This window comes from Myotis daubentonii, chromosome 17 (genome assembly GCF_963259705.1).
Source record: "Myotis daubentonii chromosome 17, mMyoDau2.1, whole genome shotgun sequence".
NCBI classification, from domain to species: domain Eukaryota; kingdom Metazoa; phylum Chordata; class Mammalia; order Chiroptera; family Vespertilionidae; genus Myotis; species Myotis daubentonii.
Window position 1 is genome coordinate 52,703,413 of NC_081856.1, and position 18,400 is coordinate 52,721,812.

An 18,400-nucleotide genomic window follows, 5' to 3' on the forward strand; every position below is an offset into this window, starting at 1 on the left:
GCCTACGAACCAGGAGGTCAGAGGTCGATTCCCGGTCAGGGCACAGGCCCGGGCTGTGGGCTCAACCCCCAGTGGGAGGCGAGCAGGAGGCAGCCGATCCATCATTCTCTCTCATCATTGATGTTTCTGTCTCTCCCTCTCCCTCTCTGAAATCAATAAAATATATTATAGCCAAAGCCGGTTTGGCTCAGTGGATGGAGCGTCGGCTTGCGGACTGAAGGGTCCCAGGTTCGATTCCGGTCAAGGGCATGTACCTGGGTTGCGGGCACATCACCGGTGGGGGATGTGCAGGAGGCTGCTGATCGATGTTTCTCTCTCATCGATGTTTCTGACTCTCTGTCTCTCTCCCTTCCTCTCTGTAAAAAATCAATAAAATATATTTAAATATATATATATATATATATATATATATATATATATATATATATATATATAATAAATAAATAAATAAAATAAAGGGCCGCCTGGTGAGAATGCTCCAGGACGGAGGCAGCGACCAGTGGGAGAGAGGAAGCAGGGCGGGAGGTGAGAACCGTCCCAGGTCAGAGGGGGTTCCGCCCGGAAGGTCTGCCCAGCGCCTTCGCCTACTGGCATCTGATGTTGCCTCTCCCGGCAGACGAGCCAGGCTGTGTCCCAGGCAGGCCCCCGGACCACTGCCACGGCGGCACTTTTATAAAATGTTGGAAGGGGTCGTGGCCACAGCCTGCAGCTGCAGGGGCCACAGGGGGGTCAGGGAGGGCCCAGGAGGGCCCCAGGGTTGGGGGCCGGGGATGAGGGTGGGAGGTGACCCCCCTCCCTGCCCCCGTGCCAGCGCTCATGCGGTCTCTTCTCAGAGCTAAATGCCGTTCCCAGCGGGAGGGCAAAGGCCACAGGCAGACACTCCTGGCAGCCAGAGCACCCACTGCTCTGTGAGCCGCAGGGCGAGCCTCACTCATTCATACTCATCCGCCTTCTCCAAGCACTTGCCTAGCCGTGATGTTCCTGAGCCATGTTCTCCCCGGGCCTACGTCCTCCCACGGTAACACACGGCGGAGGCTGTTCTTATTATCATTAGCGAGAGGGAAGGTGAGGCCCAGAGAGGTCAAGGATTCTGCCTAAAGCCACACAGCTCCAGAGGCCGTGCCTGAACCAGTGAGACTACACATCCCAGTCCCGCAGCTCATCGCATTCTGTCAACCCCTCGCGTGTCTGTACGCGAACAACCTGAGACTGGACGAAGGGGAGTGACCCTGCCAGGCCCAAGGTCACCGGGAGCGTCAGTGCCGGGGTGAGACCTTGAACATGGGGCTTCTGCTGGTAAACCGTCCTTCCTTCATGCAGACATCGCTCCTCCTCCTCCCTCAGACTAAGCAGTGAGAGGCAGGGGATGGAGGCTCACTGACCTGCGCGCCAGCAGCTCCCGGGGGTCCTGGAAGGCCTCTGGGCCCAGCCTCTCCCTGCAGCAGGGAACAAAGGGGACAGGAATGAGTGTCCTGCCTGGCCCTGGTGGCTCAGTGGTAGAGCCGACTTATGAACCAGGAGGTCACACTCAACTCCCCGTGGTCAGGGCACATGCCCAGCTTGAGGCCTCGATCCCCAATAGGGGGTGTGCAGGAGGCAGCTGATCAGTGATTCTCCCTCATCACTGATGTTTCTATCTCTCCCTCCCTCTCTGAAATCAATAAAAAAAATTTTTTTTTAAATATTCCATTTCTTAAAAGAAAAGAATGAGTGTGGGAGCCCACACCCAGTCAGCAGCGACCCATCACCCTGCGACTCCTATTCGAGGGCCTCCCCTGGGGTTGCCCCGCCCCAGCGGCCGGAGCAGAGGGCGTGGCTGTGGACTCACAGGTGGACCCACACTAATGTGGTCAGCAGTGTGGCAGCCAGGCCCTCCTACGACCCAATGACCCGGCCTCCCGGGGTCACGCCCTGGACTGGGCTGGCCCATGGGAACCGGGGAGGCAGCCTGGAACCTCCACGAGGACACAGGACGCCGCAGTGGAAGCACTGTCCCCTCCCTCCTCACCTCTTTCCCGTCTGTGCCGTCTCGCCCTGGCTTTCCCGGGAGCCCTTTGTCCCCCTTAAAGCCTGGCAGGCCAGGCAGGCCCGGGGGGCCCGGGGGGCAGTCCTTGCACACGTCCTGGGAGAGAACACGTAACAGTTACTTGTAGAGCAAAGGAGCCCGGCCCCGCCTCTCCGACAGGCTGCACGTCTGGAAGGCAGCGGGGGAGTCACCCTCCACAGGCTGCTCTGTCTCCCTCTGAGCCAGAGGTCAGCACGGATCTGTCGGAACCTCTGCCCCGCTCCTCCCCACTCTGGCCAGCAGGCTGCTGGGAGCAGAGCCCAGGGCACTGATGTCCAAAGTGCACAAACAGCCCTGGCCAGTGTGGCTCAGGGGATAGAGCGTCGGCCCTCAGACTGAAGGGTTCCGGATTCGATTCCAGTCAAGGGCACGCACCCCGGTCGCAGGCTCGATCCCCGGCCCCATTGGGGTGCGTGCGGGAGGCAACCAATGTGTTTCTGTCACATCAATGCTTCTCTGTCTCTTTGTCTCTCCCCCTCTCTCTAAATATCGATGGAAAAATATCCTCAGGTGAGAATTTAAAAAAAAAAAAAAGTGCACCAGCCGGTGGCGGCGGCACCTACCGCTCAGCGAGCAGCGTGCAGGTGACTTTACGCTTTTACCTTAACCAGGAGCCGGACGTCCTCGGGAGCAAGTGGCGAGGAGGGGCCCTGCCGAGGTAGAAGTGAATGAATACAGGCAGGTGCACACACGCACACACAGAGACACGCACGTGCATACACACAGAGACACACATGTGCACACACGCACGCACGCACATGGCCTTACAATGTAACCCCTCACACACCTGGCCGTGCACTGACACACACCAGCCTGGGAGCCACGAGGACTCTCCTGAGGCAGGGACTGTGGGAGGCCAGTCCTCGCCCTGTCTGACAGGCATCGCCCGTTCTGGTCCCCAGTCCCCTCCTGCTGCTTCCGCTCTGCTCCTGGTGGCCCCTCCTCCCCACTCCCATGAACCCCTGTAGGCCGTGTGGGTGGGGGGAGGGCGAAGGGGAGGGCTGCATGCATTTCCCAGAGGAGCAGAAGCTGCTATCGGTCCTCCACAACCTGGGGTGGACGTAAAGCCATTTCCTCCGCTCTCCCAGGCGAGGCAGCAGTGACGCCTCATCTGTTACAAGTTGGAAGTCTCTGACCCCGAACGGGGGTTCAGACGCCGGGAGCAGGAACAAAGCCCCTGAGGAAGGTGGGGGTGGCCGGGCCCTGAGTTCACCTGCAAACCCCGTGTGGGAGGAGGTGCTGTTATGATCATGGCCGACCCTGAGCCCAAGATCGGGGGAGGCTGGGCTCCCTTTAGGAGCAGGAAACACAGGGCTCAATCCCGGGTTCCAGCACCACAAAAAGGGGGTAAAAGAAGGAAAAGGAAAATGCAGATGCCAGAGGGAGAAGGGCCTCCGGGGAGAACTGGAGAGAGGCGTGCCGCTTGGCCAACCGGTAAGTTTGCAACAAGGAGAATGGGGGCGAGCGCCCCTCTGAGAAGACGGTGGCCCATCCCCTGGGGAAGGAGGGCCCTGCGGCCACACTGACTGTGGTGGCCCATCTTCCCATCGCGCTTGAGTCTGGGTTTATGATCGCAGGCCCAGCCCAGCACCCTGGGAGGCTGAAGCCAAGACAATCCCCCTGGCAGCTCCTGTGTCCGGCCCCCGGGGGGTTCCTGCCACTTCCCGGGCTCACAGGCCGGCAAGGCTGGCACCATAGGCGTCTGCACAGGAAGCATAACCTTGGCAACGTCTGGGGGTACGTTCAAGTGCTCGGTCAACCCTCTGGGCTATGGCAATGGAACACCCAAGTGGCAGTGGGGTTGGACCGACTCGGGTTTGGGGTGCTGAAGGAACTGCCCCCCCCCTGCAGGGACAGCTCCCCGAGGTCGAGGCTGCTGATGACAAAGCCGAGACCTGCCCTGTGACCCGCAGGGACCCTGTGGAGGAGGCCGGCCTTGGCCATGTTCACTTCCTGAGACTTCAACTTAAAAGGGGGACGGGGTGCTATGCGGAAGCCCCCCAGTCACCCTGGGGAGCTAATAAGATACAGGGCTCACATGGCTGGGGCCGGGACCTATGGGTGCCGCCACGCTGTGCCCCTGGCAGGCTGGCGTGCGGTCCTTTGTTTGATTAGAGAGAGCGGCGTGAGACACACGCTCACACCAGTTACAAAGGGAGAGGGTGGTGACTGTGCCATCCAGGTAGAGTGGCCTTGGGGTCATTTAATTAGTGACTTTGCTCTGACCTGTTTCTGCAAACCTCGCAAGGCAGCTCTCAAGATGCAAAGGCGCCGGGTGGGGGGCGGTGACCTTCCAAAGGCGATGCAGGAGGGTAAGCCTGCCCCGCCCACCTCGGAGGGCCGGTCACGTGGTGGGACAGGGAGCACCCGGGGCGGCACTGAGCCTGTGCCCTACCCGACCCTCCTCACCTCCGCTGTGCCCATCTGCCTGCTGCCGGGGCCACGGGCTGAAGCGGCAGGAGCCCCAGGCCAGTGCTGACCAGGTGGAGTAGAACGGCCCCTCCGCTCGGGTGGGCCAGCTCCACGGCCCTGTGCCCACCCACACCTGCCTGGGCACCGGGCCAGCGCCAGACGCCAGGGGAGCCCACCTGAGTGCGCTTCCTCACCCGTCACCTGCCCAAGTGGCTCTGCTTTGAGAGAACCCAGCCCAAAGCGGGTGCCCCAGCACAGGGACTGTGGGTGCAGCACTGGGGAGGCACCCAGGTCCCACCATGCCCCCCAGGGGTGGCGACAGTACAGGGGAGACAAACTCCGCAGGCCTGGCTCCTTCAAACCCTGCATGTGCCAAAGAGAGGCTGGGCCCTGCCAGCTCCTGAGAGCCTGGCAAACCCACCGGCTGTGTCCTTGTTCACCTGCTCACGGGCCACATGGAGGGGCCACGCAACCCTGTGACTCAGGTGGGGGCCCGGGCCTGCAGAGGGTCCACGCTAACCGTGTGACTCAGGTGGGGGCCCGGGCCTGCGGAGGGCTGGACGCTGAGGAACAGCTCAGCCTCGCCTGCGCTCCAGCCTCCGTCACCCCTGAGAAGGCATGGCGGGCACCCTGCATTGGCCACATGTCCTGCCGCCCGAGCACTCACTGCCACCCCACCATGGGTCCTGGCGGCAGGGCTCTCTGCCCCGTGCCCAGGGGAAGGTCTCCTGGAGCTCACACCTGGCCTCCTGCACCCCCCCTGCCCACCACCCCTCCGGCCTTGGCTGTGGATCCAGGACAACAGCTCCTACCACTGCCACTCTCACTCTCGTGAGCCCCAAACAGGCTATCGGTGGCATCGGCCGCACTGTGGTTTGTCTGGGCATCTCACTCCTCACGTAGCCCCCCTGCCCACAGCTTTAGGAAAAGGCCCCCGCAAAGGTCCCTGAGCCATCTGGGCGGCCTGTTATTCCCGCCGGAGCCCCAACAGGTCGTCAGGATCCACCCAGCACAGGGAGACGACGTACCGGTTTGCCCGGAAGCCCCCTCTCGCCGGGACTGCCTGGTGCGCCCTAGAAGGAGAGAAGACACGTGACCCGCACTGAGCACGCAGCCGCTCCGCGTGGCCTGCACCCCCGACCTCTGCCTGCCGAGTGGAACTCTGTGGGAAACAGAACCACCCAACTGTGCCGCCTGGCGCCGGCCGAAGTTCCTGTTCCCAGGAAATGGTCGGTGCGGGAGGTGCTGAGGACAGAGCGCTACCCCTCCTCCAACTCCCGCCCAAGACACAAACTGCAAACTGGAGCACAGAGTGTGTGCACACGTGTGCACAGGCGCGCGCACGGACACACACACACACACATGCCTATCTTCAGCGTCTGCCGCCTTTCCCACGCTCAGGTGGGAGCCCACTTGGCAGAGGGGGAGGCCTGTCTGCTCTCCTGGCTGTGAGATGCCAGCCCAGGTGCCCGGGTAACGTGAATGTGTCAGGACCAGGAAATCACTCCTTCTCTGAGGTGGAACTGGGGCGGGAAGGGGTGGGATTTCCTGGTCCTGCTGAGAGTGGACTGAACCGAGAGGCGGGAAGATGTGCGGCTAAGTGGTCACTGTGACCGCCATGGGGTGGACAGCTCTGTCCCGGAGGAACCCGAGGTCATCACCCATCTACTCAGTCAACAAGCGAGAGTCCAGTGACCGCTATGAACCGGCACCCCGCCAGGCCTGGGGACCTGCAGGGCCTCAGACACACGCTCCGTCTCCCCAGAGCCCACGGCTGTCTGAGCAAAAGCCCAGCTGTGCCGGTAACAGTGGGAGGCTGCACCCTGAGTGCAGATCTGGAGGACACCCTGAAGGGAGAAAGACATGGGGGGGCGGGAACAGTCAGTGGAGAAGTGGGACCTAATTTGAACAGGACGGATCGCCTGGACGTGAGAGAGAATTGACCAGAAAGGAGGAGGCGAGGCAGGGGAGGCCCAGGAGCTCACGGGTCCTGAACGTGTAACACAAAAGCCAAGGGAGTAACTGGACCCACAGAGGATGGGCCACGATCACCAGCAGGCGACACTCCTCAAAGGCCCTGGTGATGGGCAGAGCCCCTGGAGGTGTGGAGGGCGGGCGCCCTGGGATCTAGGCTAACCTGGACCCAGCCCCGACCAGCGCTCTACTCACATCCTGGCCAGCGGGGCCCTGGGGGCCGGGGAATCCGGGCGAGCCTCGAGGTCCCTGGGGAGAAAGAGGAGAAGAGGCCCCTGTGGCTTTCCGTGTGTCTCGTCTACGGGGTCTACACGGTGGGCTGAGGGGGGGAGCGCCCCCGACAGTCTAAGAGAGATCCCTCGTTTGCGCGTGGCCGTGTGGTGGGGGCTGATGAAGCCAGGATTCAAAGCCAGTGCTCCTGGGGCTTTGACGAATCCGGGACCCCACGGCCGTCCCTCTGCGATGCAGAGATGCCGCAGAGCGCAGCCAGGCTCAGTCTGCCCAATGGCAAGGTGGGTGCACGGACAGGTGACCCCGCCCCCACCCCCCACCCCCGGTCACGTCGGGGGGTCTGCACTCGAACGGCAGGGGTTTGCTTTACGTTAGGTCCCGGCCCCCCCGATGTAAACCCGCTTCATTACAGAGGACGGCTCCCCGGGAACCCGCCCTTTATCCACGCCACACTGTACCGGGGGGCCTTTGTCGCCGGGGGGTCCGGAAGGGCCCTGGAAGCAAACACACCGCCAGTCAGCAGAGCAGGCAGGAGAGGTTCCCTCAACGTGCGGCGGGTTTACTTCTAAGCCAGGGCTCCCGTGGGCCTCAAAGGAGCAGGTAACCGCCTCCCTCAGCCCCACGGCCACCCCCTCACCCCCGCCCGCTAGCATCACACGGGGAACCTTCCTGAACCGGCACCCTCCTGTCCTGGCTCCCATGAGGCTCCTGACACCGAGCCCCTCCCTGGTCTGTAGCTCTCATTCGGGGCAGGAACCAGCACCCGGCATCCTTGTGCTGCACCCCCTTTCTGCTGGGGTCGGCCTGGGGGACACAGGGCTGAGGCTACAGGGGTGCCCCTCCCCTCCTACTAGGGGGTGCACACACAGACGCGTGCACACGCCTGCACGCACACACACACATGTGTGTGGGTCTGCATTCCTGCCAGCTATTCAGCCCAGGATGCTGGATGGATGGGAACTCACAGGAGGGCCGGCAGCCCCAATGCCGGGGTCGCCGCGGGTGCCCGGAGAGCCAGGGATCCCAGGGGCACCTCGCTCCCCCTAGAAAGAGAAAAACAAGATGAAGAGGTCAGTTCCGGAAAGGAGGGGCCCAGGGTTCCCCAGGAAGTATGCTCTCCTCACTGCCCCAGTGGGACCCCAGCTGAGCCCAGCGCCTGGGCCCCGCACGCCCACAGCTCCTGCACAGCCCCTCGTCCTGCCCAGGCTACGGACATGGACCACGGCCACCAGAGTCCGCAGGCCCCTCGAGGCTGACCACGCCCAGCCCGCCTGGCTCCAAATGCGACTGTAACACACAATCCCCACATGACCACAGACCCAACGTCACCTGTGCTCCCGTCAGACCCCATCGTGGCCCCATCCTGACCACACCCCAGAAGTGACCCTGCACCCACACTTCAGCTCAGGTCCCCGATCACCAATCAACTCATTCACCGATTCACCAAAAACTTCCAGGAACCTGTCTTTCGGGGTCACTTTCCAGGGGTGGGCGGGGCAAGGGTGAGCGAGCTAGAACCTCGGCCACAAGCACGGGGGGTTAATGGAGGGGGGTTTGCGTCCTGGCTTCAACCCTGACCAACTGCTGACCTAAGAGCCGCCAAGCTCTGTGAGCTCATCACTGTCATCAGGGGGGTGGGTAGCGAGGAGCTGCCGCGGACACACAGGCACTCAATGCGACCGGCACAGGCCCTGCCCAGCACGGTGCCCGGCCACCGGCACGCCACCCCATGCCAGCCGGCGGCTGGGGTGTGGCGCCCTCATGCCCGGTCACTCCGGACTTTGATGGGAAGAGAGAAAAGGAGGAAGAAAGAGAAAAAAGGGAAGGACTGGTTTGCCGCTTCCTGCAGGAGGAAGCTGAGACAGCCAGGCCTTCTCGTGCCAATTTCACAGGCCGCCACCTCTGAAGGCAGGGGCTCATCTCGGCTCGGTGGGCGGGGTCCGGCTGGCCTGACACGATGAGTACAGCCCTTAGCTGTCCATTAGTTATGACGGAGACACACTTCTGGAGCATCGACAGTAACGAGGTCGATCAGGCGTGTGCCTCACACTCCGCATGAGTGTTGTGTGTACACACGGAGTTTGCAAATCACTGCCTGTCCAGATTCCCCAAAGAAACTGAGCCCGGCCAGCGGTGTGGTGCAGTGGCTGAGCATCGACCTATGAACCAGGAGGTCACAGTTCGACTCACCCCGTCAGGGCACATGCCCGGGGTTGTGGGGTTGAATCCCAGAGTGGGGCGTGGAGGAGGCAGCCGATCAATGATTCTCTCATTGCTGATGTTTCTCTTTCTCTCTCTCTCTCTCCCCCCCCCTTCCTCTCTGAAATCAATAAAAATACATTTGGGCGGAGGGGGAGAAACTAAATCCAGAACACACATGGCCCCCACAATTCTGAGTGACCTCAGCCAAACGCAGCGGAAGGGGCAGGTGGCCTGTCCCAGCACCTCCTGTCCCTGGGGTGACATTAGTCTCCGGGACACACGGCAGAGCCGTGGGCGGTGCTCGGGGAGCCGGTGAGAGAATGAGCAGCGACCCGGGGGCCGGTGGGCCCTGACACTGCCCGGCAGCACGTCGCTTTATTCAGCTTCACGCTTTTAAACATTTAAAAAGTCCCACTGATATCAGTTTACGCTCCAGCCCATCGTGGCCATGTCTCCTGAGAGCCACAGCGTCCCTCTGCCCCTCCCTCACCTTGGCCAGGTCCCTCCTGAAATTCTCTTCAAAGTCCCAGGTGGTACCTGCTGTTTTTTTGTTGTGTTTTGGTTTTGGGGGTTTTTTAGAGCAGTTCCATTCCCCCTTGGTAATACTTTTTTTAAAAAAAATATTCTTATTGATTTCAGAGAAAAAGGGAGAGAAAGAGAGAAACATCAATGATGAGAGAGAATCACTGATCGGCTGCCTCCTGCACGCCCCCTACTGGGGATGGAGCCTGCAACCCGGGCCTGTGCCCTGACGGGGAATCGAACCACGACCTCCTGGTTCATGGGTCGACGCTCAACCCCTGAGCCACGCTGCTGGCTGGGCGGTGCTTTCTTTAGATAACGTGGTCTGACTGGTTCTGGGAAATGCAGGACGCTTGGGCTGCTAGGACATGTAACTGGTGCGCGTGGGGAAGGGGCGCAGAGGGACGTCAGGAAATAGGGCAAAGATGGAAGAGCAATGAACTGAGAATGACGGATCGGAGCTGTGCACGGGGTGGGGGGTGGGGGGGGCAGGCAGGAAGACCTCAAGCGGGCAGTCGGCTGTCTCTAGGTCCAGTCTCCGGACAATGTCAGGCGGGTCCTATGACCTTGAGTAAGTCCCATGACCTCTCTGCACCTGAGGACCCTCATCAATTAGAAAAAAATGGAACGTTCTCCCAAAGGCCCATCAAGAGGGAGGTGATGGCCGAGGAGCTGGAGGTGGGATGACGTGACCAGGGAGGCTGACAACGAAGTTTTACAAGTGCTCAGGTGAACACGTACCTTGGTTCCAAGAGGTCCAGGTAACCCGGGCGGTCCGCGAGGCCCCTGGGAAGGGAAGGGAAGGGAAGGGGACAAGGACGGTCATGGAGCCACGAGAGGCCTTGCCGGCCCGCTGAGTGCCCGCCCGCCCCGTGCCCGCTGAGTGCACCCTCTGCTGGTGGGGGAGGACCGAGGTGCAGCCGTCTCCCCGCACCTCACTGTGGACGGGAAACACCCTGTTTTTGAGCCGCCAGGCCCTCGGGGGCGAGGCTGACTCTGCCACCTATGGCTTCTGTGTGGCCCAGGGCCCGCCCTGGCCTCTCCGACTCTGCTTTCCCACCTAAGCTCCTAACTTCACAGGCTCCCGAGTAAGGGCGGGGCCTGTCCCCTCCTCGTTACCCGGCTCCCCAGACCTGGGAGCCCGTGGGGAAGTCTAGCTGCAGCCCCAGGGCTTCCCTGATGCTCCTTGGCACTCAGCCGAGAGGCCTCTGTGTGCACAACCCTGACCGGCCAGCTGTGGGCAGCTTGCCTGACCGTCCGTCTCAGGGGCCTCTCGGCATCGCAGACCTGGTCCAGCTCTGTGTGCCCACACCTGCCGCACAGCGAGCTGTCCACATAGGACGTGGGGCCGCAGCGGCGGGCGATGCCCTGGAGACCGCCGTTCCCCACCACACCCTCCTCCTGCTGCCCCATGCCACTGGCTCTGACACGCCTTCTGCAAAGATTGGCCCGTGCACCTTCCCCTTCCCACCTCGAACTCTGGCCTGGCTGCGCCTGACTCACCGGCTCTCCGTCCTTCCCCGACCCGGGAGGCCCTGGGTGCCCAGGAGCTCCAGGATCCCCGCGGGGGCCCGCCGGCCCCGGGCGCCCCTCTTCCCCAGCTGCTCCCTGGAAGGAAAAACGGACAGGTGCCAGAATCAAGGACACCAGCTTCCCACTGGGGAGGTGGCCCGCGGGTGGGCAGGCTTTCTGGTGACATGTGACAGACTTACTGCGTCCCCCGGGTTCAATGCTGCAGGCCTAGCCCAACACTCCACTGAGAAATCCTTTTTAATTCATTTTTAACCGTTAACGGTCGGGGCACGTGCCCAGGTTGAGGTCACGCTGGAGCAGAGTGGCCCTGAGTCCAATATGAGCCGGGGTCCCCGTGAGAAGGGGCCTCAGACGCAGACATGCGCACAGGGAGTCAGTGTGGGGCCCGGGGGGGGGGGGGGGAAGACAGCCCTACAGCGTCAGTGAGGGGAGCGGTTGGAGAGCCCTGCCCTCACGGCCGCCAGGGGACAAGCTGACCCCTGCCTGCAGGACGCCCAGACGGGGTGGGGGTGGCGAGCCTGCCCGTGTGTGTTAAGGCACCAGCCTGCCATCCTCTCTTAGAGCTGCCTGGGCAAACGAAGGCAACGTGGGCGCGGAAGGAAAGGGACACGCATGGTGTCCCGGTCCAGCCTCCCTCCCGGCACCCCAGCAGGTGCGGCTCCCACCGGCAGCCCTCCCTTCCGCCATGACAGCGGGAGCTCCCACGCCCGGACGTGCAGGTTCCGAGAGGGAGCTGGGCTTTTGCTCGCTCCGGGCAATGCTCACCCTCTCTCACCGCGAAGCCCCGAGCCCGGGGCGGCTCTGGCTGCGGGACCCCGGGTAGGGCCCCAGAGCCACAGGGACCTCTGCTCCAGGCAGGGCTCCCGCCGCCTCCTGCAGCCTGACAGGGAGATGCAGCAGGACGCAAAGCAAGTGAGGGGCCTCTCCCAGGCCTAGGGCGGTCCGTGACCCTGGCCGCCGGCCAGCCCTGCTCACACACAGGGAAGGAGCCTGCCCTGGGGCCTGGCCTTGGCCCTCAGCCTGGCGCCCTCCGCCAAGGACAGCTGTTTGGCTCCCTCTAGAGGTGGAATGCGCTAACTGTTGGTGTTCCGGGGGACACTGTCCCCCTTCTCCCTAAGAACTAACGCGCTTCCTCAGGGCCTGGGGGCCTGACTGCATGCAAAGGCAGGGCTGGTCACATCGCTGCACCGAGATCAGAGAAAGCGGGATTTGGAGTCGGACAGACCTGGCTGCCAGGCCGTGTGACAGCAAATCAGTTCGGCTCAGAGCCTCAGTCTCCACATCTGTCAAATGGGGGCGTGTGAGTCAGGTCTGCTGTGAGGGTGACGGGAGATGGCCGGGGCCTGCTAGCTCCTGCCCCTCGGAGGGCAGTGCGGGCTCCTCCGTCCCTGCTTCTGAGATGGGACTACCGGCTGTGTGCTCAGACCACCGTCTTACCGTCTCGCCGCGCTCCCCGTCTTTCCCAGGCGGGCCTCTGATCCCAGGGGGGCCCTGGAGAAAGAAAGGTTATTGACATGGTGGCCGCCAAAGAAGGGGGACCAGGCCCCTTTGTAGTCAGTGACCACAGCTCTGTCCTCATGGGTCCCCATTCCTGACTTAACTCCCCGGAGGCCTGGAGCCGCCCCGCCCGGCCCACCACCGCGGCAGGCCCTGCTCTGCTCAATGGCCTGATCCTGCACCCCAGCACGCCCCACGTGTAGACAGGGCTGCTGACGCTCTGCCCCCAGGCTGCGGCTTCCAGAGGGCGGGGCAGGGGCTGGCTCAGGGACACAGGGAGGAGGAGGACAACCTAAGGACAGGCCGGCCAGGAAACCTGCTCCAGCTGTGTGATCGGAGCGCCCAGAGGGTGACCTTGAGACAAGGCTCAGGGCAAGTGTTCAGGGAGTGCACCCAGGGATGGAGAGGGGGAGGGGCAGCCGGCGCTCAGTGGCGCCCAGGCCCCGGGAGCCGGCGTGGAGGTGGCATCTACAACCCATCGGTCAGGGCTGCTCCTGGTCAGCTGGGGCCACGTGCCGTGTGCTGGACCAGGCGGTCGCTAAAAGCCAGGGAAACCCCAGCAAAGGAGTGCGGCTCCTGGAAGCGGGTGGTGCACAGGAAGCGGGCGGGCTGGGGTGATCCAGGCCACGTCCTGGGAGCCGCTACAGCAACCGCTAAGGACGGGACTCGGCCTCCGGTGCCTCGGTTTCCTCCGGTGCAAACGGGGCAGTGGCCATATCCATCCCCGGGGTGGGGAGGGCTAACAAGTCCGCACGGGTGGTGCTCAGAACCCAGCCTGGCCCGTCAACGCCCACATCTGTCCTCTAACCCAGCGGTCACCAGCCCCTGCTCTGTGCACCCTGGTGGTCCGTGAGGTCCCAGAGGCTGGTGAGCGCTGCTCTAAACAGACAGGGTCATTCCGGCCAAGGCTCAACCCCTCCAGGAGCGCCGCTCTGCGGCCCTGGGGTCGGGCCCCTGGGTGTTTCATGGCAGGAAAGTGAAAGCAGTGCCTGTGTGGAGTTTAAGCGAGTCCCTCAGCAGCCGCCGGGGCCACAGGGAGGCAGAGCCTGGGCGGGCAGGTGTGAAAGGTGAACCAGCGCCACCCGCTCCTCCACTTGGGAGATGAAAAAGCAGAGCCTTCCAGGCCCGCCCCGCCCCGATTACTCACCACACTTCCGGGGGGGCCACTGGGACCCGGGGGACCTATGGGACCAGGAGCGCCCTGTTCAGAAGCAGAAGCCGTTTAGACAGGCCCGGCGCACCCGTCACAGTAGCTACCCCATCTCTCCCCAAACCCGCCTGCACTCAGGTCCCCAGGGTTTGCTGGGACTCCGTGTAGCCCGACATTTCCCTCCACGGTAAGACGAGCCTCCTTCTGTCTGAGCGTCCTAGCACCCCAATGAGCCGAACCCCAAAGGTGTGGGAGCCTGGCACCGAGGTGGGACGGGGGTGGGCAGGACTCTGGGAGGCTCCCTGGGGCACAGAGGTGGGCTGTGTGTTCGTGCGTGTGTGCATGTTGGCTTTGGCGAATCAGGGAGTGCTTCCTGAAGGAAGTGGACTTGACCTCGGCATTGAAGGCCGGGCCCAGCCTCCAGGGGAGGCGTGTGAGGCTGTTAGGGTGGGCGGACACTGGGGGGCGGGAAGCCGGGGGCTCTGGAGGTATGGAGGCCATTCCCGCGGGCCTTGGAATTCCGCTTCCTCCAGACTGCAGGGGCCCAGTGCTGCCTCTCCAACAGGGAGGGGCTGCCACCTGCCCCTCCGACTAGTCACTGCCCGTGGCCGACCCTGCTCCCACGAGGCCACCTGCACGACAGCCTGGTCATGCAAGCACTTTACAGCCGGACATCAGGCCCGGGAGCGAGGGGACAACTGCCTGCGGCTCTTGTGCCCACCACTGCCCCCGGGAGACGGGCGGGAGGCGCCTCGTCCTGCCTCCCACGGGAAGTGCGAGCACAGCCTGGGAGACAGAACTCTAGTCGGCCAGGGGACAAGTGCCAGCCCTCTGAGGCTCCGGCCCCAGGCGGGGCAGGCACAACAGGAGCGTTCGAGGCGTGTGCATGGAGGCGTGTGCATGGAGGCGTGTGCATGGAGGCATGTGCATGGAAGCATGTGCATGGAGGCGTGTGCATGGAGGCGTGTGCATGGAGGCATGTGCATGGAAGCATGTGCATGGAAGCGTGTGCATGGAAGCGTGTGCATGGAGGTGTGTGCATGGAGGTATGTGCATGGAGGCGTGTGCATGGAGGCGTGTGCATGGAAGCGTGTGCATGGAGGTGTGTGCATGGAGGTATGTGCATGGAGGCGTGTGCATGGAGGCGTGTGCATGGAAGCGTGTGCATGGAAGCGTGTGCATGGAGGTGTGTCTGTGCTCATGGCTATATCTGCACGTTGGGCATTTATATGCACAAGTGCACCACAGTGTGGGCACCGGATTTTAGAATGTACGTGTGTGATGTGCATGCAAGCATATGTCAGGGCCACACCATCTGGGAGTGGTGTCTGTGTGTCCCTGTGCATCACCGAGTGCGTGGAAGGAAGACGGGCACGTGGACACATGGGCCCTGAAACGCTGGGGTGTAGGGAGGCCAGCCCCTCCCTGTGGATGGCGTGCTCTCCCCCATGCCCCCCCCAAGTCACCCAGAACTGAGCCCAGGGTCCCTCCTGTGTGACCCTCCACCCCTGACCCCGAGGAGGCGGGCAGGGCAGGACTCACAGGGTCTCCAGCTGCTCCGCGTGCACCATCTTGTCCCTTGGCGCCCTGCACGGGTTATGGGGGGGGTGGGGGGCCAACATTATAGGCAACTGTCCTCGTCCCCATGCAGGGACTCTTGGAGCCCCCTGCCTGTCAGTCAGGTGACCCAAACTGAAACCACGGGAGGGTCTGCAGGTGCAGGAAGCGTGTCTGGCCTCCATGGGCAGGTGGCCTTGTGCCCCAGCCTCGCCACCCAGGACGCAGATGGGTGTTTACCTAAAAGGGGCTCTGAGGGGCAGATGCCCAGGCGCACGGCAGCCAGGGGCCCTGGGGTCTGGCCCAGGCAGGTCCCCCACCAGGTCCCCCAGAAAACAGGAACCCCTGCCCCAGAAACAGGAAGCCAAGAAGCCAAAGCCAAGAAAAACATCAAAATGAAAATGAATATGGACGGCATCCTGCAAACTGGAGCTGCCGGCCAGGCTGGAGGGAGAGGGTTCCTGCTCCGAAAAGCCTTCAGGAGCCAGGAGCCACCTGGGCCTGAGCTCACCGCCCCAAGGGAGGGCCGGAGTCAGAAGGCAGGCAGTGCGATCGAGCCCAGCCCTCCTGACCCAACACATCAGTGACGAGCAAGGACACCCAGGGGCCTGGAGGCAGGGCCCGCCCTGGGGGGGGGCGGTGTTTTGGGGGGCTCTGGGTAGACCACTCCACCCGGGTGCTGGGCTAGAGGTCCCAGAAGCACTGTGCCAGCACCCTCTGGTGGGTGCTCCTGCAATGGCAGGCCAGCGGGGCCAGGGGGCCAGGGAGGGACAGAGGGACGGAGGACAGAGGGGCTTGTGGGCACTTCTGTGTCTGGGGCCAACAGGTGGAGCGAGGCTTTCTTACCGGCGGCCCAGCGAGTCCCGGAGGCCCGAGTTCTCCAGGACGGCCCGGCGGCCCCTGCAATGACACAGCCGCCATGAACGGGCCACCCCATTCTGTGCAGAGGGGGCGGGTGTGGACATGCGCAGTGGGAGCGAGCTGAGATCCACAGATGGGGGGACGTCCTTGGGCCCCGAGGGAGGAGGAAGGGACCACATTCGGCTCAGCTGTGCTCCTGAGGGCGGGCTGTGCAGTGCAGACCTGGGGCTGCGGGGCCTCCGACGTCCTGTCTCGGGGGGCGGGGGGGGGGGCATGGGGCTGTGGGCACGGGGCACTCACCGGCTCCCCAGGCACACCATGGTCCCCCTTCTCTCCTTTCGGTCCTTGCTCTCCCTGTCAGTGGGGAAGCACCAGGTAGGGCGGACCCGCCCAGGACCCGCTGCCCTCTGCGTGCACCTGCCCCGCCCCCACCAAGGCGGCTCCTCCCGCTCTGCTCTGACCGATTCTCACTCATCCTTCAGACCTCAGGTCAAGAATGGCCCCTCAGGGTAACTGAACCCCAGGCAGGCCACGCCCTCCATGGGGCAGCTCTGGTGGCAGGTCTACACTCACCTGTGTGGCTTCACCCTGCCCCTCCCGCCCAGAGCCTGGCCAGACCAACAGAAACTGAGGCAGAGAGTACCCAGGGCCCCGGCTGCTCGGGGAGCCTCGTTCTAGCATCTGAGTCAGGGAGCCTGGGCGGCCGGTCAACCGTCCATCAGGCTCTGCCGTCCTCTGAACAGCCTCTCTCAGGCCCGTCCCCTCACTGCCCCCTCCCGGGTTCCCGTCACTGCCAACTCCCTGGCAGGTGCCTCACCCGGCCACTCATGTCCCCCTCCCACACGATCCCACTCCCTCCACACCACCAGCGCCTGCGTGGAGGGAAGAGGGAAGTTACCCCCGAGGGTCTGCCCTTGGCCTGGGCCTCAGGGAGGTGACCTCCAGGCCCCTGGACACGGAGCCTGCTCCTCACACGGCCTGTTCCCACGGCTGTCAGCAGGAGCTGGCCGTGACTGGCATGGTGGGCAGAGCCAGGACCCAGCCGAGCCCCAGCCCCCAGAGCACCCGGGGGGGAGGGTCACAGACAAGGGCCGCAAGGAGCCACTCTACTTACTGGCATCCTGGGGTGCGGGGTGAAGAAGGAAGGCTGGAAGGAACGAGAGGAACGAGAGGCGTGAATCCGTGCTGAAACCTGCCCTGAGGGACTGAGCCCGGGAACACATTCCCTGCGTGTCCTTCATGACCAGCCCTGACCCTTAGAACCGCGTTTCCCTCAGGCCCCTGCGCTGTGCTTAAGGCAGGAAGCACAGTGGTTAGATGTTGGGGCCCTGGCGTCACAGGGTCTGAGCTCAAGCCTGGCACCCCACCTAAAACCCACGTGACCTCTGACACCTGCCAGCGTCTGCGTCCTCAGCAGTAACACGGGGATGAAACATCCCCCTCTCAGGGTGTGTTGGGGGCGGGTCCCCCGAACCCGTGCGTGTAATAGAGCCGCGCCCGGACACTGGACCATTGTGGGGAGCGGCTACAGCGTTTGGACAGGTTCAAGCCTGGGACTGATGAGAGGGCACGGTCCGCTCGTGGCAAAGCCACGTGCAGGTCCCAGCACAATAACAGCCAAAGGCTACAGCTGTGAGCTTGACCTTCTGGTCCGAACCCGTGGGCCCACGTGGCTGAGTGGTATGGGCTGCGGGAGGTGCAGCAAGTAAACAGAGCTTGACCAGGTGCATGTAATTGAGTGGATTTGAAACCTGCGAGAACATTGTAAACATCTTGACCACGCCCTTGCTTTGCCTCGTGGGATCTGCTATAAAATAAAGACTCGACTTGCAGGCCATGGCACCGTCTCTCCATCAGAGGGGACAGCGTTCACCTAGCCCCAGCTTTCTTCTCTTGTCTGTGTTCTTTAATCCTTCACCGCCCCTCAGGCTCATCCATGACCGTGCCGGCTCAGCACATATGGTGCCCAACGTGGGGCTGAGTATGGGGGCCTGGGCCGGCTCGGCACAAACCATCACTGCGTGCTTCCCGCCTCAGCGTCTCGCGCAGGGATGCAGGTGATGTGGGAACCAGGGCGTGGGCTCAGTCCCTGGGCACAGAGCCCAGCTCATGCAGATTCTTTATCTCCGCAGGGAGAGACCCCCGGACTAAGGCAGGGCCTCCGCCTCGCCCACCCGTGCTGCACTCACACCCCCCTACCTCCAGGGTCATGTTTCCTCCAGCCTCCAAGCTTCTGTATGCCCTCCCCCTCCCCGAACACCCTCTGCTCCCCCTTTATCCAATGAACCATGGCCCAGCCTTCAGGCTCTTTTGAAAGTTAAGACACAAAGACCCTCTTCCCCTCTGACCCTCCATACAGGTCAGGCCCCTCGTCACTCCCCGAAGCACCCTGGTCT

General features: G+C 63.1%; 1 protein-coding gene across 1 annotated transcript in view; it reads right to left on the reverse strand.

Annotated features, from left to right (window-relative positions):
• The window catches only part of COL22A1 (collagen type XXII alpha 1 chain), a 108,741-nt gene that overhangs the window by 26,915 nt on the left and 63,426 nt on the right, over positions 1-18,400 (reverse strand). Inside the window, exons 31-45 of the mRNA XM_059672366.1 lie at positions 17,119-17,151; positions 16,305-16,358; positions 15,990-16,043; positions 15,129-15,173; positions 13,584-13,637; positions 12,377-12,430; positions 10,910-11,014; positions 10,148-10,192; positions 7,648-7,725; positions 7,141-7,176; positions 6,647-6,700; positions 5,506-5,550; positions 2,668-2,715; positions 2,009-2,122; positions 1,383-1,436 (exon numbers count right to left, since the gene is read on the reverse strand). Of these exons, the coding sequence (XP_059528349.1) occupies positions 1,383-1,436; positions 2,009-2,122; positions 2,668-2,715; positions 5,506-5,550; positions 6,647-6,700; positions 7,141-7,176; positions 7,648-7,725; positions 10,148-10,192; positions 10,910-11,014; positions 12,377-12,430; positions 13,584-13,637; positions 15,129-15,173; positions 15,990-16,043; positions 16,305-16,358; positions 17,119-17,151 (873 nt within the window). The remainder of the gene's footprint in view (positions 1-1,382; positions 1,437-2,008; positions 2,123-2,667; positions 2,716-5,505; positions 5,551-6,646; positions 6,701-7,140; positions 7,177-7,647; positions 7,726-10,147; positions 10,193-10,909; positions 11,015-12,376; positions 12,431-13,583; positions 13,638-15,128; positions 15,174-15,989; positions 16,044-16,304; positions 16,359-17,118; positions 17,152-18,400) is intronic.